Source organism: Nomascus leucogenys, chromosome 14 (genome assembly GCF_006542625.1).
Source record: "Nomascus leucogenys isolate Asia chromosome 14, Asia_NLE_v1, whole genome shotgun sequence".
NCBI classification, from domain to species: Eukaryota; Metazoa; Chordata; class Mammalia; order Primates; family Hylobatidae; genus Nomascus; species Nomascus leucogenys.
The window spans coordinates 44,984,160-45,005,842 of NC_044394.1; the positions used below are offsets into that span (position 1 = coordinate 44,984,160).

The 21,683-nt window shown below is 38.5% G+C and overlaps 1 protein-coding gene across 2 annotated transcripts; it reads left to right on the forward strand.

Moving 5' to 3' along the window:
* Positions 1-262: 262 nt before the first annotated feature.
* On the forward strand, positions 263-12,216 carry LOC115838288 (splicing regulator RBM11). Of its 2 annotated transcripts, none has more exons than XM_030827432.1 (5): positions 263-358; positions 3,620-3,782; positions 5,146-5,218; positions 8,500-8,599; positions 10,920-12,216. In XM_030827432.1, exons 1-5 carry the CDS (start codon positions 263-265, stop codon positions 11,226-11,228), a joined length of 741 nt encoding a protein of 246 aa, XP_030683292.1. In that variant the 3' UTR covers positions 11,229-12,216. The 2 variants fall into 2 exon arrangements, with proteins under 2 accessions (XP_030683292.1, XP_030683293.1); XM_030827433.1 differs by having other exon boundaries at positions 10,941-12,216.
* Positions 12,217-21,683: the final 9,467 nt, after the last annotated feature.

Sequence of the window (21,683 nt, forward strand, 5' to 3'; positions counted from 1 at the left end):
TCCACTAGCTAAAGCGTAAAGCCCTTTCTGCATTCATCTTTCTTACTCTCACCCACTCTGCCACCGCCCAGCCCTACGCCAGGCGAGGGAGCGGTGTGGTGGGCGGTTCCCCACGTCCGCTGGGGGCGTGGCCCTGAAGCCATGCCTCGCCCCCAGCGCGCGCTCCCGGCGCCGGCCCCGCCCCCTCACCCAGGCGGCGCCGTAAAGCCGGAGAAGGGGCGGTGTCTCAGCTCCTACTTCATTCTACGGCCGAGACCGGAGGATGTTCCCTGCTCAGGAGCAGGCCAACAGGACCGTGTTTGTGGGGAATTTAGAGGCCCGAGTTCGGGAAGAGATTCTGTACGAGTTGTTCCTTCAGGTACCGTCCTCTGGGAATGGGCGGCGGAGGGGCGGAGCACGTCGGGCCGGAAACGTAGCGCGCACCTGGACCACCCGGAGCCCGGCCCCCTTCCGCCCCATCCTGAGCAGGGGTTTTAATTTCGTTTCCCCTTAGCGCACCTGTCTCCAGGTGAGCGGCTGGGGAGTGAAATGAGGAAGCGTTCCCCGTCCCCATCCGCGCTGCAGAGTTCTGGGGGTGGGCAGGGACGGGGTTCCCTCAACCCCCGTTTCTGATGAAGGGCTTCCCAGAGGCCGCCTGGGCCTCGGGTGTGTTCGGGCAGAACCGAAAACAGCCTGGTCACTGTTCTCCGTCAAGTAGTGAGCACGCCTGACATCCCCCAAAAGGAGAGGGGTCGCTTTTATAATGTTTCCTTTTACACCTTGCTTCTTTCTTCAAGTCCTTTTATGCGGAGAGTATTTTTATTACAGCATGAAAAGTGAGATTTGAGATGATTTGGCGGCTAACTTACCGTGACTGTGACCAGGTGATTCCCTGGCCAAGGCCCTTTAATTCATACCAAGAGGACCTTCGGAAACTTTGAGACCTGGTACCTCTAGGATTAAGCCTGCTGTGTCCTGTATACACGCTCACTTATCATATTGTCCTACACAGCCAGGTCTCACTCGCCAAAAAGATACCCTCATTCAGCCATTCCCCTAACCGTGTAATGATCCGGAATTACGGGGCAAATACTGAGGGTGCTGGGAATACAAATTGAAGAGACATCCTTTCATCTTCCTAACAGGGAGAACTTAAAATTACAATGTTTAGGATAATCTATAAAAAGACAAGGGGACATAGATAGAAAAGTGGTTCCGAGTGCGAGCTCTGAGGTCAGCAGTGTGACTCTGAGCCTGTCAATGAATTCCTCAGTGCCTCAGTTTCCTTATATGTCAAAAGAGAGTAATAGTATCTGCAGTTTAATGTGGCTGTCGGAATATGTGGCCTAATGGTAAAATGGCCACCGCTGAGTCTAGCACTCACTGTTTGCTACCGCTACTACTGCTAATGGTACTGCTGTTATTATTAATAATAATACTAACATCAAGAGAAATCAATAGTTATTTCCTCCTATCAGAATAAGGGAAAGTTCCGAGGGAGGCAATTGCAGAACTAAATTTTCAGGATTGAATGGGTCAAAGGGGTCCTTTATTTGGTTGTGAAAGGACTTACTTTTGTCTCTAAACTTAAGCAACCCTCTTTTAATTATAGATATAATTTGGTAGAGAGGGTTCTTTCCAGGAATACAGTTTCCTTTCCTGGACGTAAAACATTTTTATTATTTGAAAAATATTATTGATTTTAAGACTTTTAGGTTCATCCTTTTAATTCGTCTTTTAAACTTGCCTTTATGAACTCTAATCCATGTCTGTTTTTTCATTATCATTTAAAACTTACTATATTAAGTTAAAAAAACACACCAAAAACTGAAAGAAATATAAAGTAAACTTAGAGTTGTTTTTCTCCAGAAGACTTCTTTCACTTTGAGCCTCCAAAAAAAGGAGAGTGGAAGACTGGGGTGGGATTGCATTATCCAATAACCATTATTTTTAGTCAATCAGGACTCGATCAATATCAGTTGTGTGGATCCACAAGCCTATATATTATCTTCTCATTTTTTTATCATTTCCTTCTTCCACCTAAGCAAAATATAAATTTTTTTTAATAGATCAGAGGTAAGAAGCATAAGTTCTTATTTTTGTCTAGGTATTGAAAGGAATTGCCAAAGTGGAGTTTCTTTTCCACTTTAGACTTCAACATCCAGCAAAACTTGACAACTATCACACTATGTATTTCATTGTGGTTTAAACAATACTGTAAGATAATGTGATTGTTGCTAAAAGTAAGTCTTCATGTTGAATTTTATCTTTACAAATGCTTTGGATTATCTAAGTTTATGTCAAAATTCAAATCACGTAAGCATGTTCTGTCCCATAGTGATTACATCTATTTAATATCTGTATAAAAATCACCAATTTTATTGGTTTTTATATTACAGTATATTTATCACTTTACTATTTTCTTTCAAATTTCTGATTATACTTGGAAATAAGAAAATCAGATTTATTATCATTAAACTTTTAATATTGGAGTTGAGATTTAGAGAAAATATAATGAATTCAGTTTCAAATATGTTGAGATTGAAGTACAAAAACATAGACGTCTTCAGGAGGTGTCTCTGTGAAAGAGACATGGTGGGAAAAGTAAATTTGTTGATGAGGTGGTCCTTGAAGCCAGAAGGGAAGGGAAGCTAGTCCCTGGGAGAGCACAGAGAATGAAAGGAAAAGACTAAATCTTAACACACAGAATTATTTTAAAGATGATCATTAATTTCTTTAGAGTAAAAGCAATTTTTTATTTATGCAACTCTACAGAGAAAAATAATCAGTTATTAAAGTCTGAACCATTCAGCGTTAAATCAGTTGTTTGTGTTTGTAAGTGCCTCCTCCAATCATTATCATGGCTGTGATGTAATTTTTTGTTAGTTGTAATTAACAATTTTCTATGATATTTGGCTCTGTGTTTTTAAATCTTCATTGCATATTATAGGTTTTTCTATCAATATAATCTGAATATTTATAATTTATATTTTATTCCATTTAATAACACACCATGGAATAATATCTCCAGTTGTTAGATTTAGAGCCTCTCTAACTTCTCACACTTATAAACAATGCAATATACTTAAAAGTCTTGAACATATTTAAACATTTTTCCTTTGGAAATTTACCAAATGGAGTTTCCAAATCAAAATGCATGATAAATTTATTTATTCTTGAAAAGATATTTAATCTTCATGACAGAAAATTTAAACTATGATATAACATTGCCAGCTTTTTTGAGGATAACTCAACCAGCATTGACTTTCTCATTTCAGTTATTTTTTGAATTCAACACTGCAAATATGTATGGAGACAAAGTAGTATTTTAATCTTAGATTTATGTGTTTCTTAAATTGGTTTGTTAAGCCTAACAGAAGGATAGTCTACCATTTCTTTTACAGTTTGAAACTAATACCTAGAATTTCCGGTTCTTAACACCGTGTATGTTTCCCCAGTGAGCCAGAAAATACAAAGAAAGTGTGAGGAAGTGTAATATTTATTATTAGAAAGATACATTATTAGCAGAGCTACATAAAGATATTGCTAACACATTTCTTTAGTCTAAAGTTGAATTTACTTATTTGAGTATAAAAAAATCTTTGGATTTATGAGAAAATAATTTTTAAGTTTCTTATAGGCGGGTCCACTAACCAAAGTGACTATATGCAAAGACAGAGAAGGAAAGCCAAAGTCTTTTGGATTTGTCTGCTTTAAACACCCAGAATCGGTGTCTTATGCCATAGCTTTGCTGAATGGAATTCGTTTATATGGAAGACCAATTAACGTGCAGTATCGATTTGGTAGGTCCTGTCACTGATTAATCTTCAATGTGTTTTGTGGTTGATACTATTCTCAGAGTTGTAAGCAATTTGTTTCCTATATAGTGTAAGACCAAAACAAAAAAAAGTACATTCTACCTTCTGGTCATTGTTAAATTTTCTCAGAACACATGTCTAATTCATAATGTTATATAATTAATTAGTCTTGACAAACCTATAGCATCTTTTCTAAAAATAAAATGTAAGATAATCGTTTTAGTATCAGCCAGCAAGTAGCTATGATGGTTGCTATTGGCCCTTATAAATTGAGCAAATCTAAATGAACTGGGGTCATACAACTGTAACATTTATATAGCAAGGGTATTTACTAATCTTGTTACTGCTAATGTATGTTACTGAATCTGTACTATTTGGAAGATAGAGAGAGGGCATTAGTCCTTCTGGGGAAACCTTTCTATACATGTTGCCCAGGATTTTAAGCCCCTGTAAGAGCAAAGTGGTGAAAGGCAACGTAGAGTTACCCTTAGTAGTGGTGGAAAAACTTCCTGTCATGAATGGCCTCAACTTCTCCTGCACACATATCAGGAACAGATCATTCATGGTTAGCTGCCAAGAGAATGTTATACCATTACTCTAGCTCTTTCATGTTTCAGTAGACCAATAGAGGCCATCTGGTAATTCTTGCAATATGTACGCAGCCTCCTGTAAGTGGTCAGGCTTACTGATCTATCACTTGCTGGTTTTTAAATTCCTCTTGCTATACTAAAAGCAGACAAATACTAATAACAAAAACAATGCTTTATTGCAAAGCAAAAGTGTGTCTCTTTGAGTTTCTTTTTTTCTTCCTTTCTTTTGTAATACATGGTTGCATCATGCTCTCTGGTACTTTCTGGTTAACTTACACAGCCTGGTATTAGGTTAGTACAAAAGTAATTGCAGTTTTGCCATTACTTTTAATGTCTGTAGACTAGGCCAGGGTATATTATGTTCTGGCATATCATTTATAAGATTGAATTGGCTTTTGTCCATGAGGGTTAAACTCCTGCCTTGTACACTAGAAACAAATAACACTTGTTTATTTGCCATTTTTAGTTTACGGGTGTCTGGAACAAACCATCATGTATCTTACAAAATCCAACGTCAATGTCATTCTTATTTACAATCATTGATTTAGACAAAGCTTGATTTTAATTCATTGATATATAGTACTGTAAACAATCTATAAATATGATTTGAGAGGTCAGATATGCATATATCTTCTCTGAGTATAGAATTTTAAAATCACTACTATGTCCTAAAATATTTTGAGTCATTTTATGGTTTAATATTAGAACCCCCCCAAAAATGCACCATGAAGTAACCTGTTACTCTGTTTCTTTTAAAGGGAGTTCTCGCTCTTCTGAACCAGCTAACCAAAGTTTTGAGAGCTGTGTTAAGATAAATTCACACCACTATAGGTAATTTTAAAAATATTTCTTATCAAAGGTAAAGCAAATACATTCTTATGCTAAGAGGAGTTTTTATATATTTTGGGCTATTGTAAAACCTTACTTTTTAGGCCTAGGGTAAAATTAAGGAATATCTTTTTTCCGAGCCCATGAAAAGTGATAGAAAATATTTTCATTTAAAATTCAGTCTTAATATTTTCAGTAGTAGGGGGTAGAGACTTATATTTGTAGTTTTTTATAGTTTTCCACATGCTTTTCATAGCTGTTAAATCATTTAAGCATACAAGATTTCATCATGGATCACAGAGATACTGTTATTTATATTTTATATTTGAGTAAATGGAGTTGCAAAAGTTAACCAATTCTTAAGGTCACAGGATGATAAAGTGCTAGCTTTGAAACTAAGCCTTCTGACATTAAGCCATTAAATTAATTATTTTACTTTTTGAAATAACTTCTCTGTGTAAATTTTCAAACTCTTCTAGAATTTTGTATAGCCTGATTTATTGATGCAATGGTAGCTTCCATGTACACTATCTGGCAAGCTGTCCCAGAGGTCATGAAACTAAAAGGCTCCCAAACCAAATGAAAATGTTCAAATTACACCTTTTGTTACACCCATTTGAAAAACAGTGAAAAGCAAGAAGAAAGATATTGGATAACTTAGCACACTTAGGAAAAGGTGCAAGTAGGCAGAAGGACGAACTAGCTGAATTCTGGTTACACTAATAAACACATGCCCTGTTTCTCTCTGCTGTATCAGCCTCCCCTGGTGACTGCAGTACTTCTGCAGCCTCTCTAAGTGGTTCAGGCTTTTTGATGTATCACTTGTTGGTTTTTAAATTTCTCTTGCTATACTGAAAACAAATATGAATAACAAAAACATTGTGTTCTTGCAAAGGGAAAGTGCTTCTCTTTGCGTTCTGTTTGCATTTCTTCTTTTTTTTTAATGTTTGGCTTCATCATGCCCTCTGGTACTGTCCGGTTAACTTACACAGGCTGATAGAATAGGTCAGGGTATATTATGTTCTGATACATCATATAGCTGTATGATATAGATAGATATCTATATCTATATAGAGAGGAGAGGAATAGATATACTCTATTCAGAGTAGAGATATAGATCTATGTATCTCTATATAGATATTTATATATAGAGAGAGAAGTATAGCTCTACTAGCTGCATTTCTAATGTTTATCATAGTAACAGTATGAGTGTCATCTATACTGCTTTTTTTCTCATCTTCTTTAGCAGAACTGAATATTCTCAAGTAAACTAACAATAGCTGACCCTCCTATCCCTTTTAGTTTTATCAACCCTCTGAACATAAGGACAGTGGCCCCTCGGGACTGTCAAATAGCCAGGTTTATCTTTCAGAGCATTATTGCACCCCAGATAAAACAGTGTGCTCCTCATCTTCATTCACCCCAACATTTCTACATCAGTGAAATCAGAAGTTAGGAAAGGAGGTGGTGAAATTAGATTGCCTGAATTTGTATGTTGGCTCTGCCACTTTATTAACGGCAATTAACAGTTTATTAACAGTCAGTTAACACTGTTAATAGAGCAGCAGAGGCAATTTGCAAATTCAGACAAGAACTGGATATGTTATTTTACCACTCTGTTCCCCATCTCTAAAGTGAGGTTAAAACTTTGAAAGGTTACTGTGAGAATTTAATTTTATAATTAACACAAGGTGCTTAAAATACTGAGCATGCAACGTTCCACAAATGTTAGCATAAAGGGGGGGAAGCACTGTCTAGACTCATGTGTCGAGCCATGTGTATAATGTAAGAACTCCCTTTTTCTACTAGTACCAAGTGCGAAAAGATACCTCTTCTTCCTCAGGAGTTAGGAAGGAACAAGCTATTGGTAAGATTTAGACGGAAGAGAAAAGACTAGATGGGCACTAGAATATAGCAGTCAAACTCTGGTATTTTCTAGTTATATTTGATACACTGACCCTAAGTCATCACAAATTCTAGAGTAGACAGCCTGAGTTATGTGTATGTTTTGGATATGACATTTCATTGATAATACTTTATTCTTCTAGTATTTCTGATATTATAAAGAAAGTATATAAAATGGGTTATCATGTCCCCAAAGTGATTTGCAGAGAAAAATGGTGCTTATTTAACAGTCTAGTCTTTGCTCTTCCTTGGAAATGGATTTTTATGCTTCTTGTTGTTTCTTGTACCTTCTGCTTTTAATGAATATTCCCTGTATTAGTTTGCTAGGGCTGCTGTAACAAAGTACCACAAACAGAGTACTTAAGCAATAGCTATTCATTGTCTCATAGTTCTGAAGGCTAGACATCCAAGATAAAGGTGTCAGCAGCATTGTTTCTTTATGAGAGCTATCCGAAATAATCTGTTTCATGCCTCTCCCCTAGCTTCTGGTGGTTTGATGTCAATCTTTGGTATTTTTCAGCTCGTAGAAGCCTTACCAAGATCTCCACCTTTATCTTCACATGGTGTTCTTCCTGTGGGTATCCGTACTATAGTTTGAATGTGTCCCTCAAAAGTTCACATGTTGAAATTTTGGTCCCCAATGCAGCATTGTTGAGATGTGGGACCTTTGGGAGGTGACTGGGTCATGAAGGCTATGCCCTCATGTATATTTTAATTCATTCATGGATTATTGGATTAATTGGTTATTGAGGAAGTGGGTTTGTTATCACAAGTAGATCTGTTGTAAAAGCCAGTTTGGCCATCTCTCGTGAGCTCCTCCTGCCTGTGATGACTTCTGCCATGTTATAACATAGTATAGCTCACCAGAAGCTGACCATAGCCACCTTCACCAGAAGCCACCTGATCTTGGACTCTCCAGCCTGAAGAACCACGAGCTGAAATAAATCTCTTTTCTTCATAACAAACAGAGTACCTGTTTGTTATATAATACCAGTTTGTTATAACAAACAGGTATTGTGTTATAACAACAGAAAATAGACTAAAACAGTCTGTCTTCAAATTTCCCCTTTTTAATCAGGATACCACTCATATTGGATTAGGGACCCATCCCGTTCCAATATGACCTCATCTTAACTAATGATATCTGCAGTGACCCTTTTTCCAAATAAGGTAACATTCTGAGATACTGGGATTTAGGACTTTAACAGCTGAACCCTGGGGAGACATGTCAGCCCATCACACTTCTGAATTTACATGTGATTCCTCTATGCAGACAACTTTGCATCCCCTGAGGAAAGATAGTGGTTTTTCTTAAGAGAAAATGACATTCGTAATAGGAATTTTAAGATTTTATTACTTCTTCTTTTATCTCCTCAAAGGAATGAAGAAATGGTGGTGGGCAGATCTTCCTTTCCCATGCAGTATTTTCCAAGTAATAATACTTCTTTACCTCAGGAATATTTTCTCTTTCAGAAGATGGTAAGTTTAATATGCATTTTATTCAGTATATAGTATGATACAAACTATGAAGAACATGAAGGCTATTTGTAACATATGGTGCCCAAACCTAAACTGGGATGAAGGCACAAGATGTCCCAGCACGTTCCTCCAATGGTGTCCTGGCCTAACACCATCATCCTAAATTTCACTTCTAATGCCTTAGCAAATGGCCAGGGTGTCAACAGAAAAGGGATGGATGGCAGTGACGACACACTGCAGTCCAAGTGAAATTTGAGTAGAGAGTTCTAATGTAAATGACTATTTTAAAAGACGTGCTGGACGTGGTGGTTCACACCTATAATCACAGTACTTTGGGAGGCCAGGGCAGGATCAATTGAGGTCAAGAGGTCGAGACCAGCCTGGCCAACACAGTGAAACTCTCTCCATCATAAAAATAGAAAAAATTAACCAGGCATGGTGGTGCACACCTGTAACCCCAATTACTCGGGTGGCTGAGACATGATTGCTTGAACCTAGAAGGTGGAGGTCTCAGTGAGCCAAGATTGTGCTCCAGCCTGGCCAATAGAGCAAGACTGTCTCAAAAGAAAAACAAAAAAAGATGTTTGCAGAATTGCATAATTTGAATAATTTCACTTAGTGAAGTATTTTTATATAATGTCATCAATCCCAAATAGATTGCTTTTGGACATGGATTTTTAAAGTAAATTTATCTTTTTAATTAAAGACAAAACTATCCTTTCTGAGAATGTACTTAGTCCTTCATGCACACATCACAGGGGGAGGATATCATAGGAGCCATGAAGGTTCTCAATTGTTCGAGTAAACTAAATTATTTCCAGAGACTACCAAAAATTGGTTTTGACCCAGAAATCTTAATTATGGACTTCATTGTTAAAGGGGAACTCATTTTTTTTTCAATTCCTCATAAATAAGAAATTGAAGTCCAGGGTTGTTAATCAGCAATCCCAAGATTTTCAGCTTGTTAGTGACAGGTGTAGGACTAACCCAGGTCTTCTGACTCACAGACTATTATTTTTGCAAATACCCAATGTATACGTGAGCTTTAGATTTGTTAAATATCCATTTTCAATTTTTAAACAGAAATTTTCTGGTAAATTGATACTTTTTAACTTTTGCTAAAAAAACCCTTTTCTTAACTATGGTAAAACATTAGTAAACAATCACTTCTCATCTGAAACTATAAATGTCTTCATCCCAGCATTTTTTATCTTTTGGTAGAGATGGGGTAGGAGATAGACACAAGTTCATGGTATCTCTATTAATCTTTAATCTGCTTTGAATAGTTAGAAATTTGAGCTAAGAGCTTGTTTGTTTTTAAAGGAAGCATGTCTCTATCTAAACAGTAAATAACTATGCTATACAATATGGGGGCAATTAGCCACATATGCACCTAGGAGGCTGAGTTTTAAATTTTTATTTAATTTTAATTAATTTAAATTAAAATTTAAAACCGATACTTGGTTCAGTTTTCAGAAAACTTTTAAGTATATTTGAAACAACTTGGGCATGTGAGTATATTTTTTTCAACCCTAAATTCGATGTAATCTAAATTCAGATCAGGTATTTTCAATAAAAATTTAGCATTCAGATTGAGATATGCCATAAGTATAAAATATACCTCATATTTTGAAGACTTCACGTGAAGAAAAAGTAAAATATCTCATTAATTTTATATCATTTACATATTAAAGTTATAACATTTTAAATGGATATTTTGGGATAAATAAAATACATTGTTTAAATTCACCTGTTTCTTTCTACTTTTGTATTGTAGTTACTAGATTTAAAACTACATGTGGGCTGGGCACGGTGGCTCACATCTGTAATCCCAGCACTTTAGGAGGCTGAGGCGGGTGGGTCACCTGAGGTCAGGAGATCGAGACCAGCCTGACCAATATGGTGAAACGCTGTCTCTACTAAAAATACAAAAATCAGCTGGGTGTGGTGGCATGCGCCTGTAGTCCCAGCTTCTTGGGAGGCTGAGACAGGAGAATTGCTGGTACCCAGGAGGCGGAGGTTGCAGTGAGCCAAGATTGCACCACTGCACTCCAGTGTGGGCAACAAAGTGAGACCCTATCTCAAAAAACAAAACAAACAAACAAAAACTATTTCCGTTGGATAGCACTAATCTATATTGTAGTGAGCCATACACAGTCTCAACTCTTTATGTTGACCCTTTAATGAAACACCTACCTTTCTACTATGAGAGGTCACTGTCTTTCTTATACCAAAACACAGTTTAGTTTACTCATGGCTATTGTATAATACATGTAAACTGTTAACTTTTTTCCTTAACCTTTTGGATTTGTTTTGGTAGATGAATGTCTTGTTTTCACAGCAGTGGCATGTGTATAATCCAGTGCTGCAGCTTCCTTACTATGAAATGACAGCTCCACTTCCTAATAGTGCATCTGTGTCTTCCTCACTGAATCATGTTCCAGATCTTGAGGCTGGACCCAGCTCATATAAATGGACTCACCAACAACCAAGTGACTCTGACCTTTATCAGATGAATAAACGAAAGAGACAAAAGCAAACAAGTGATAGTGATAGTAGCACAGACAACAACAGAGGCAACGAATGTAGCCAAAAGTTCCGAAAGTCTAAGAAGAAGAAAAGATACTAGTATTACCTACAAATGAAACTTACCTACACTGATCTTAGTTCTCTTATGAAAAAAATAAGATGTGACTCCATCAAATAACCAATGTCATGGCTATCTTGTCTTTTGAAATATATAGTAATAAGGCTTATCTCTGGTTTGCTGTTCAATTTTTGCCTTGAACAACAAAAGCTTTCTAAAAATAATATAATGTACCACTTTTTGTATTTGTCATGATATTTTTGACCCATTGGCAACAAATAGACTATTGTCATTTTATTAGTACCAATGATGAAATTTCACCAAACTATTAATCAAAAGTCACTTATTGAACACATTGATAAAGCACCGTGTTCCCTTTGATTATCCCCTGTAACCAACACTCAACTACAAATAGACTGGGATTCAATGTGGAGTAGTGGATTTCCTGAAAGAAAGTAGTGCAGATATTTAAGGATTGCATATTGTTCCTAATGAGGATGTAATAAACAGGCATTAGTACCCCTTTCTTTTAGTACCTAAATATGTTGTTTCTGAGCCATACTCTTCTTCAGGTTTATTTTATAAAGTGAGGACATATGATAATGATACCAAAGGAAAGATTATCATGAAACCAACTTTTGGATCATTCCCATTTTAGACAATTGTGTATTTATAGGGATACCTGCTTCTTCTCACATATTAATTGTATGTCATTAAAATCAGTTGGCTATGTCTGTGTATTATTCTCCTCTTTTGCTAGCAAGGTTTGAGATGATATACTAACATTTAAATCGTGAAAATGAGCAAGTAAATAGAATAATATTTTATTAATGTATGATATGTAATACTGTCTAAATCAAGTTTCCTATTTTTGGTTTATTTATTTTAGAAGAAAAATAAAATTCATTATTTGGGCATTTTTGTTTATAGCTCATTACAAACTAGAGTGATGAATATATATATTTACTAAAGCTAATTGAAAGAGTCATGCAACTCAATTGGGAATTAACCACTCAATTCAATAGTAAAAGCCATGCTTGGATGTTTCTTTTGCATGTTGCCTAGCATTTTATAGATATTTATTATTTAAATAAAGATATGTTTTTAATGAAGAGAGTAACAATTTTAATCTTGGTTATAAATATATAATATAGTGAAGTTTGAAACAAATATTAGTCTATTTCTATCTAATCAAAATGAAAAACTAAATTTTGCTTTATGTAGCTGATATGATTTGGCTGTGTCCACACCCAAATCTGACCTTGACTTGTAATCCCCATTATTCCCACATGTCAAGGGCAGGACCAGGTAGAGGTAATTGGATCATGGGGGCAGTTTCCCCCATGCTGTTCTTGCGATAATGAGTGAGTCTCATGAGATCTCAAGGTTTTGTAAGCATCTGGCATTTCCCCTGCTGGCACTCACTTTGTCCTTCTGCCTTGTGAAGAAGGTGCCTGCTTCTCCTACCATGGTTGTAGGTTTCCTGAAGGCCTCCCCAGTAGTGCAGAATTGTGAATCAATTAAACCTATTTCCTTTATTAATTACCCAGTATCAGTTATTTATTCGTACCAAATACAGTTATTTGGTACCAGGAGTGGGACACTGCTATAAGGATACCGGAAAATGGGGAAGAGACTTTGGAACTGGGTAACAGGCAGAGGTTGAAACAGTTTGAAAGGCTCAGAAGAAGACAGGAAAATGTGGGAAAGTTTGGAACTCCTTAGAGACTTGTAGGGCTCAGAAGACAGGGAGATGTGGGAAGGTTTGGAACTTCATAGAGACTTGTGGCATAGCTTTGATCACAATGTTGATAGTGATATGGACAATGAAGTGCAGGCTGAGGTGGTCTCAGGTGGAGATGAGGAACTTGTTGGAAACTGGAGTAAAGGTCACTCTTCTTGTGCTGTAGCAAAGAGACTGGTGACATTTTGTCCATGCCCTCTATAGATAGAGATCTGTGGAATTTTGAACTTGAGAGAGATGATTTGGAGTATCTGGTGGAAGAAATTTCTAAGCAGTAAAGCATTCTAAGAGGTGACTTGGGTGCTCTTAAAAGCATTCAGTTTTATGCATTCACAAAGATATGGTTTGGAATTGTTTAAAATGGAAGCAGAGCATAAAAGTTTGGAGCATTTGCAGCCTGAGGATGAGACAGAAAAGAAAAACCCATTTCTGAAGAGAAATTCAAGTCAACTGCAGAAATTTGCATAAGTAATGAGCCAAATGTTAATCACCATGACAATGGGAAAATGTCTCCAAGGGATGTCAGAGGTCTTCATGGCAGCCCCTCCCATCAGAGGCCCAGAGGCCTAGGAGGGAAAAAACGGTTTCATGGGCCAGGGCCAGGGCCTTGCTGCTTTGTGCAGTCTCAGGACTTGGTGCCCTGCATTCCAGCTGTGATTAAAAGGGACCAACATACAGCTCAGGCCATTGCTTCAGAGGCCGCAAGCCCCAAGCCCTGGAAGCTTCCATGTGTTGTTGAGCATGTGGGTGCACAGAAGTCAAGAATTGAGGTGTGGGGACCTCCTCCTAGATTTCAGAGGCTGTATGGAAACACCTGGATGTCCAGGCAGAAGTTTACTGCAGGGGCAGAGCCCTCATGGAGAACCTATGCTAGGGCAGTGCAGAGGGAAATGTGGGGTTGGAGCCCCACAAAGGTCTTCACTGGAACATTGCCTAGTGGAGATATGAGAAGAGGGCTACTGTCCTTCAAACCCCAGAATGGTAGGTCCACCAACAGCTTGCACCACGCACCTGAAAAGCTGCAGACACTCAACACCAGCCTGTGAAAGCAGCCAGGAGGGGGGCTGTATCCTGAAAAGCCACAGGGGCAGAGCTGCCCAAGGCCATGGGAGCCCACCTCTTGCATCAGCATGACTTGGATGTGAGACATGGAGTCAAAGGAGATCATTTTGGAACTTTAAGGTTTAATGACTGCCCCTATTGGAGTTCAGACCTGCATGGGTCCTGTAGCCTCTTTATTTTGGCCAATTTCTCTCGTTTGGAATGAGTGTATTTACCCAATGCCTGTATCCTCATTGTATCTAGGAAGTAACTAAGTTGCTTTTGATTTTACAGGCTCATAGGTGGAAGGGCCTTGCTTTGTCTCAGATGAGACTTTGGACTTGGACTTTGGGTTAATGCTGGAATGAGTTAAGACTTTGGGGGACTGTTGGAAGGGTATGGTTGTGTTCTGAAATGTGGGGATGTGAAATTTGGGAGGTCCAAGGGCGGAATGATATGGTCTGGGTCTGTGTCTCCATCTGAATCTCACCTTGAATTGTAATTCCCCATTATCCCCACATATCAAGGGCAGGACCAGGTGGAGGTAATTGGATCATGGGGATGGTTTCCCCCATGCTGGTCTCATGATAATGAGTGAGTCTCAGGAGATCTGATGGTTTTTTAAGCATCTGGCATTTCCCTGCTGGTATTCACTTCATCCTGCTGCCTTGTGAAGAAGGTGCCTGCTTCTTCTTTGCCTTCCACCATGATCATAATTTTCCTGAGGCCTCCCCAGCAGGGCAGAACTGTGAGTCAATTAAACCTCTTTCTTTTATAAATTACCCAGTCTCAAGCATTTCTTCATAGCAGCGTAAGAACAGACTAATACAGTAGCTTTATCTATAATTCATGTTTTTGAAAATTTAAACTGGAAAATACAAGATTTTTTTCTTTTAAAATTCACATTTTTGCAACTTGGAATCATGCCAAAGGGAAAAATATGTTTCTGAGTAATTAGAAAATAATAGATCTTTAAACAACACATTAACTTCCACTCAGCCTTTCTTTAATTCTTCTGAAGTTTACCTTAGCCCTAAATTATTTCACTGTGATTCACATTTTAGGAAATATGTATTAAGGAATGTCTCTTAGCAGTTAAGGATAACATATGTCTAAGAAAATTATATTGAAATATTATTACATGAACTAAAATGTTAGAACTGAAAAAAAATTATTGTAACTCCTTCCAGCATAAGCAGGAGTATCTAGATATCAACTTTAACAACTCAACTTTAACAACTTCGAACCAACCAGATGGCTAGGAGATTCACCTATTTAGCATGATGTCTTTTATTGATAAAAAAAAATATAAAACTTCCATTAAACTTTTAAACTACTACAATCCTATTAAATTTTAACTTACCAGTGTTCTCAATGCTACATAATTTAAAATAATTTAAATCTTCTGATTTTAATTCCTCAGTTTTGAAATCTATTTATTTTTAATTACATATATATCCAATCTACTGCCGCTAGTAGAAGAAGCTTGGAATTTGAGAACAAAATTAGACGTTTTGTATATGCTCATATTCACTAATTTATTTTTTAAATGAGTTTCTGCAATGCATCAAGCAGTGGCAAAACAAGAGAAAAATTAAAATTGGTCAAAAAGATATGTGTGCCAAACAATCCCTTGAAATTTGATGAAGTGCCTAATCCTGAGTTATTATTTCAAATGTGTACCTGTTTATACAAGAGTATCACCTGTGAAATATCAGCATTAAATGAAATTTTTATAAGCAATTTATTGTAACATGATTATTATAAAATTCTGATATAACACTTTTTGTTACCTGTTTAGCATTTAAAGAGAGAAAAGGAGTTAAGAATTATTACATTTTCATTAGCATTGTCCAGGTGCAAAAACTTCTAACACTATCTTCAAATGTTTTTCTCCATTGCCTTCTGAACATACCCACTTGGGTATCTCATTAGCACTGCAAATTCAACATTTTCAATTGCTAATTTTTCTCCCTAAATATTTACTTATTTTCTCAGTTTTAGCCAATGTTTCACTGTTGACCATTTGCTCAAGTATAGTGACCTTGCTTCAATGACCTTCAGAGAGCTGTTTCAGTCCTTCCTGGACTACTTGCATGCGTCTAACAAAATGAAGGACTCTTGATGTCAGTCACTCAAATAAATGGAAATGGGCCCATTTACTGGGAATGTTAACAGAATAAAAAGATAGACGTGACACCAGTTGCTTCAGTCCATCTCCATTTACTTGCTTAAGGCCTGGCCATATTTCTCATGGTTGATATGGCGCAGGGCACATGTTTAAATGGCTGTTCTTATAGGATGGTTTGGCTGTTGGATTCCTCATCTTCCCTCTCCTTAGGAAGGAAGGTTACAGTAGTACTGTTGGCTCCTGGAATATAGATTCATAAAGAACTAATGTATCATCTCCCACTGCTCTTGTGTGTGGTCAAAGTTCAGATCCTTTACAGTTTCCACATTCTATCTCTATTTCTACTCATCCTAGTAAAGCCAGTTACTTCAGAAATTAGTCTGTCTCTCATTAATTTACTCCTCATTAAGAAAAGTCATAGCCTGGGCTTGATTTGGGGGAAAATGAGCACTAATATATAAATCTCTATGGAAATCTTATTTTACTTTACAAAACTCAAAAAGCTTTTTTTTTTTTTTTTTTTTTTTAAAAAAACAAAGGGGTGGAGCCAAGATGGCCGAATAGGAACAGCTCCGGTCTACAGCTCCCAGCATGAGCGACACAGAAGACGGGTGATTTCTGCATTTCTGTTTGAGGTACCGGTTTCATCTCACTAAGGAGTGCCAAACAGCGGGTGCAGGACAGTCGGTGAAGCGCACTATGCGCGAGCCGAAGCAGGGTGAGGCATTGCCTCACTCGGGAAGCACAAGGGGTCAGGGAGTTCCCTTTCCTAGTCAAAGAAAGGGGTAACAGACGGCACCTGGAATATCGGATCAGTCCCACCCTAATACTGCCCTTTTCCAACGGGCCTGGAAAACGGCACACTAGGAGATTGTGTCCCGCACCTGGCTCGGAGGGTCCTATGCCCACGGAGTCTCGCTGATTGCTAGTACAGCAGTCTGAGATCAAGCTGCAAGGCAGCAGCGAGGCTGGGGGAGGGGCGCCCACCATTGACCAGGCTTGCTTAGGTAAACAAAGCAGCCAGGAAGCTCGAACTGTGTGGAGCCCACCACAGCTCAAGGAGGCCTGCCTGCCTCTGTAGGCTCCACCTCTGGGGGCAGGCCACAGACAAACAAAAAGTCAGCAGGAACCTCCACAGACTTAAATGTCCCTGTCTGACTGACAGCTTTGAAGAGAGTAGTGGTTCTCCCAGCACGCAGCTGGAGATCTGAGAACGGAAAGACTGCCTCCTAAACTGGGTCCCTCACCCCTGAGCAGCCTAACTGGGAGGCACCCCCCCAGTAGGGACAGACTGACACCTCACTCGGCCGGGTACTCCTCTGAGACAAAACTTCCAGAGGAACTATCAGATAGCTGAATTTGTGGTCTCACGAAAATCCGCTCTTCTCCAGCCACGGCTGCTGACACCCAGCCAAACAGGGTCTGGAGTGGACCTCTAGTAAACTCCAACAGACCTGCAGCTGAGGGTCCTGTCTGGTAGAAGGAAAACTAACAAACAGAAAGGACATCCACACCAAAAACCCATCTGTACATCACCATCATCAAAGACCAAAAGTAGATAAAACCACAAAGATGGGGAAAAAACAGAGCAGAAAAACTGGAAACTCTAAAAAGCAGAGCACCTCTCCTCCTCCAAAGGAACGCAGTTCCTCACCAGCAACGGAACAAAGCTGGATGGAGGATGACTTTGACGAGTTGAGAGAAGAAGGCTTCAGACGATCAAACTACTCCGAGCTACGGGAGGAAATTCAAAACAATAGCAAAGAAGTTAAAATCTTTGAAAAAAAATTAGAGGAATGGATAACTAGAATAACCAATGGAGAGAAGGGCTTAAAGGAGCTGATGGAGCTGAAAGCCAAGTTTCGAGAACTACGTGAAGATTGCAGAAGCCTCAGTAGCAGATGCAATCAACTGGAAGAAAGGGTATCGCTGATGGAAGATGAAATGAATGAAATGAAGCGAGAAGGGAAGTTTAGAGAAAAAAGAATAAAAAGAAATGAACAAAGCCTCCAAGAAATTTGGGACTATGTGAGAAGACCAAACCTACGTCTGATTGGTGTACCTGAAAATGACGGGGAGAATGGAACCAAGTTGGAAAACACTCTGCAAGATATTATCCAGGAGAACTTCCCCAATCTAGCAAGGCAGGCCAACATTCAGATTCAGGAAATACAGAGAACGCCACAAAGATACTCCTCAAGAAGAGCATCTCCAAGAAACATAATTGTCAGATTCACCAAAGTTGAAATGAAGGAAAAAATGTTAAGGGCAGCCAGAGAGAAAGGCCGGGTTACCCACAAAGGGAAGCCCATCAGACTAACAGCTGATCTCTCGGCAGAAACTCTACAAGCCAGAAGAGAGTGGGGGCCGATATTCAACATTCTCAAAGAAAAGAATTTTCAACCCAGAATTTCATATCCAGCCAAACTAAGCTTCATAGATGAAGGAGAAATAAAATACTTTACAGACAAGCAAACGCTGAGTGATCTTGTCACCACCAGGCCTGCCCTAAAAGAGCTCCTGAAGGAAGCACTAAACATGGAAAGGAACAACCGGTACCAGCCACTGCAAAAACATGCCAAATTGTAAAGACCATCGAGGCTAGGAAGAAACTGCATCAACTAGCAAGCAAAATAACCAACTAACATCATAATGACAGGATCAGATTCACACATAACAATATTAACGTTAAATGTAAATGGGCTAAATGCTCCAATTAAAAGACACAGACTGGCAAACTGGATAAGGAGGCAGGACCCATCAGTGTGCTGTATTCAGGAAACCCATCTCACGTGCAGAGACACACATAGACTCAAAATAAAGGGATGGAGGAAGATCTATCAAGCAAATGGAAAACAAAAAAAGGCAGGGGTTGCAATCCTAGTCTCTGATAAAATAGACTTTAAACCAACAAAGATCAAAAGAGACAAAGAAGGCCATTACATAATGGTAAAGGGATCAATTCAACAAGAAGAGCTAACTATCCTAAATATATATGCACCCAACACAGGAGCACCCAGATTCATAAAGCAAGTCCTCAGTGACCTACAAAGGGACTTAAACTCCCACACAATAATAATGGGAGATTTTAACACCCCACTGTCAACATTAGACAGATCAACGAGACAGAAAGTTAACAAGGATATCCAGGAATTGAACTCAGCTCTGCACAAAGTGGACCTAATAGACATCTACAGAACTCTCCACCCCAAATCAACAGAATATACATTTTTTTCAGCACCACACCACACCTATTCCAAAATTGACCACATAGTTGGAAGTAAAGCTCTCCTCAGCAAATGTAAAAGAACAGAAATTATAACAAGCTGTCTCTCAGACCACAGTGCAATCAAACTAGAACTCAGGATTAAGAAACTCACTCAAAACCGCTCAACTACATGGAATCTGAACAACCTGCTCCTGAATGACTATTGGGTACATAATGAAATGAAGGCAGGAATAAAGATGTTCTTTGAAACCAACGAGAACAAAGACACAACATACCAGAATCTCTGGGACACGTTCAAAGCAGTGTGTAGGGGGAAATTTATAGCACTAAATGCCCACAAGAGAAAGCAGGAAAGATCCAAAATTGACACCCTAACATCACAATTAAAAGAACTAGAAAAGCAAGAGCAAACACATTCAAAAGCTAGCAGAAGGCTAGAAATAACTAAAATCAGAGCAGAACTGAAGGAAATAGAGACACAAAAAACCCTTCAAAAAATTAATGAATCCAGGAGCTGGTTTTTTGAAAAGATCAACAAAATTGATAGACCACTAGCAAGATTAATAAAGAAGAAAAGAGAGAAGAATCAAATAGATGCAATAAAAAGTGAAAAAGGGGATATCACCACTGATCCCACAGAAATACAATCTACCATCAGAGAATACTACAAACACCTCTATGCAAATAAACTAGAAAATCTAGAAGAAATGGATAAATTCCTCGACAAATACACCCTCCCAAGACTAAACCAGGAAGAAGTTGAATCTCTGAGTAGACCAATAACAGGCTCTGAAATTGTGGCAATAATCAATAGCTTACCAACCAAAAAGAGTCCAGGACCTGATGGATTCACAGCTAAATTCTACCAGAGGTACAAGGAGGAACTGGTACCATTCCTTCTGAAACTATTCCAATCAATAGAAAAAGAGGGAATCCTCCCTAACACATTTTATGAAGCCAGCATTGTCCTGATACCAAAGCCTGGCAGAGACATAACCAAAAAAGAGAATCTCGGACCAATATCCTTGATGAACATTGATGCAAAAATCCTCAATAAAATACTGGCAAACCGAATCCAGCAGCACATCAAAAAGCTTATCCACCATGATCAAGTGGGCTTCATCCCTGGGATGCAAGGCTGGTTCAACATACGCAAATCAATAAATGTAATCCAGCATATAAACAGAACCAAAGACAAAAACCACATGATTATCTCAATAGATGCAGAAAAGGCCTTTGACAAAATTCAACAACCCTTCATGCTAAAAACTCTCAATAAATTAGGTATTGATGGGACGTATCTCAAAATAATAAGAGCTATCTATGACAAACCCACAGCCAATATCATACTGAATGGGCAAAAACTGGAAGCATTCCCTCTGAAAACTGGCACAAGACAGGGACGCCCTCTCTCACCGCTCCTATTCGACATAGTGCTGGAAGTTCTGGCCAGAGCAATCAGGCAGGAGAAGGAAATAAAGGGTATTCAATTAGGAAAAGAGGAAGTCAAATTGTCCCTGTTTGCAAATGACATGATTGTATATCTAGAAAACCCCATCGTCTCAGCCCAAAATCTCCTTAAGCTGATAAGCAACTTCAGCAAAGTCTCAGGATACAAAATTAATGTACAAAAATCACAAGCATTCTTGTACACCAATCACGGACAAACAGAGAGCCAAATCATGAGTGAACTCCCATTCACAATTGCTTCAAAGAGAATAAAATACCTAGGAATCCAACTTACAAGGGATGTGAAGGACCTCTTCAAGGAGAACTACAAACCACTGCTCAATGAAATAAAAGAGGATACAAACAAATGGAAGAATATTCCATGCTCATGGGTTGGAAGACTCAATATCGTGAAAATGGCCATACTGCCCAAGGTAATTTATAGATTCAATGCCATCCCCATCAAGCTACCAATGACTTTCTTCACAGAATTGGAAAAAACTACTTTAAAGTTCATATGGAACCAAAAAAGAGCCCGCATCGCCAAGTCAATCCTAAGCCAAAAGAACAAAGCTGGAGGCATCACGCTACCTGACTTCAAACTATACTACAAGGCTACAGTAACCAAAACAGCATGGTACTGGTTCCACAACAGAGACATAGATCAATGGAACAGAACAGAGCCCTCAGAAATGATGCCGCATATCTACAACTATCTGATCTTTGACAAACCTGACAAAAACAAGAAATGGGGAAAGGATTCCCTATTTAATAAATGGTGCTGGGAAAACTGGCTAGCCATATGTAGAAAGCTGAAACTGGATCCCTTCCTTACACCTTATACAAAAATTAATTCAAGATGGATTAAAGACTTAAATGTTAGACCTAAAACCATTAAAATCC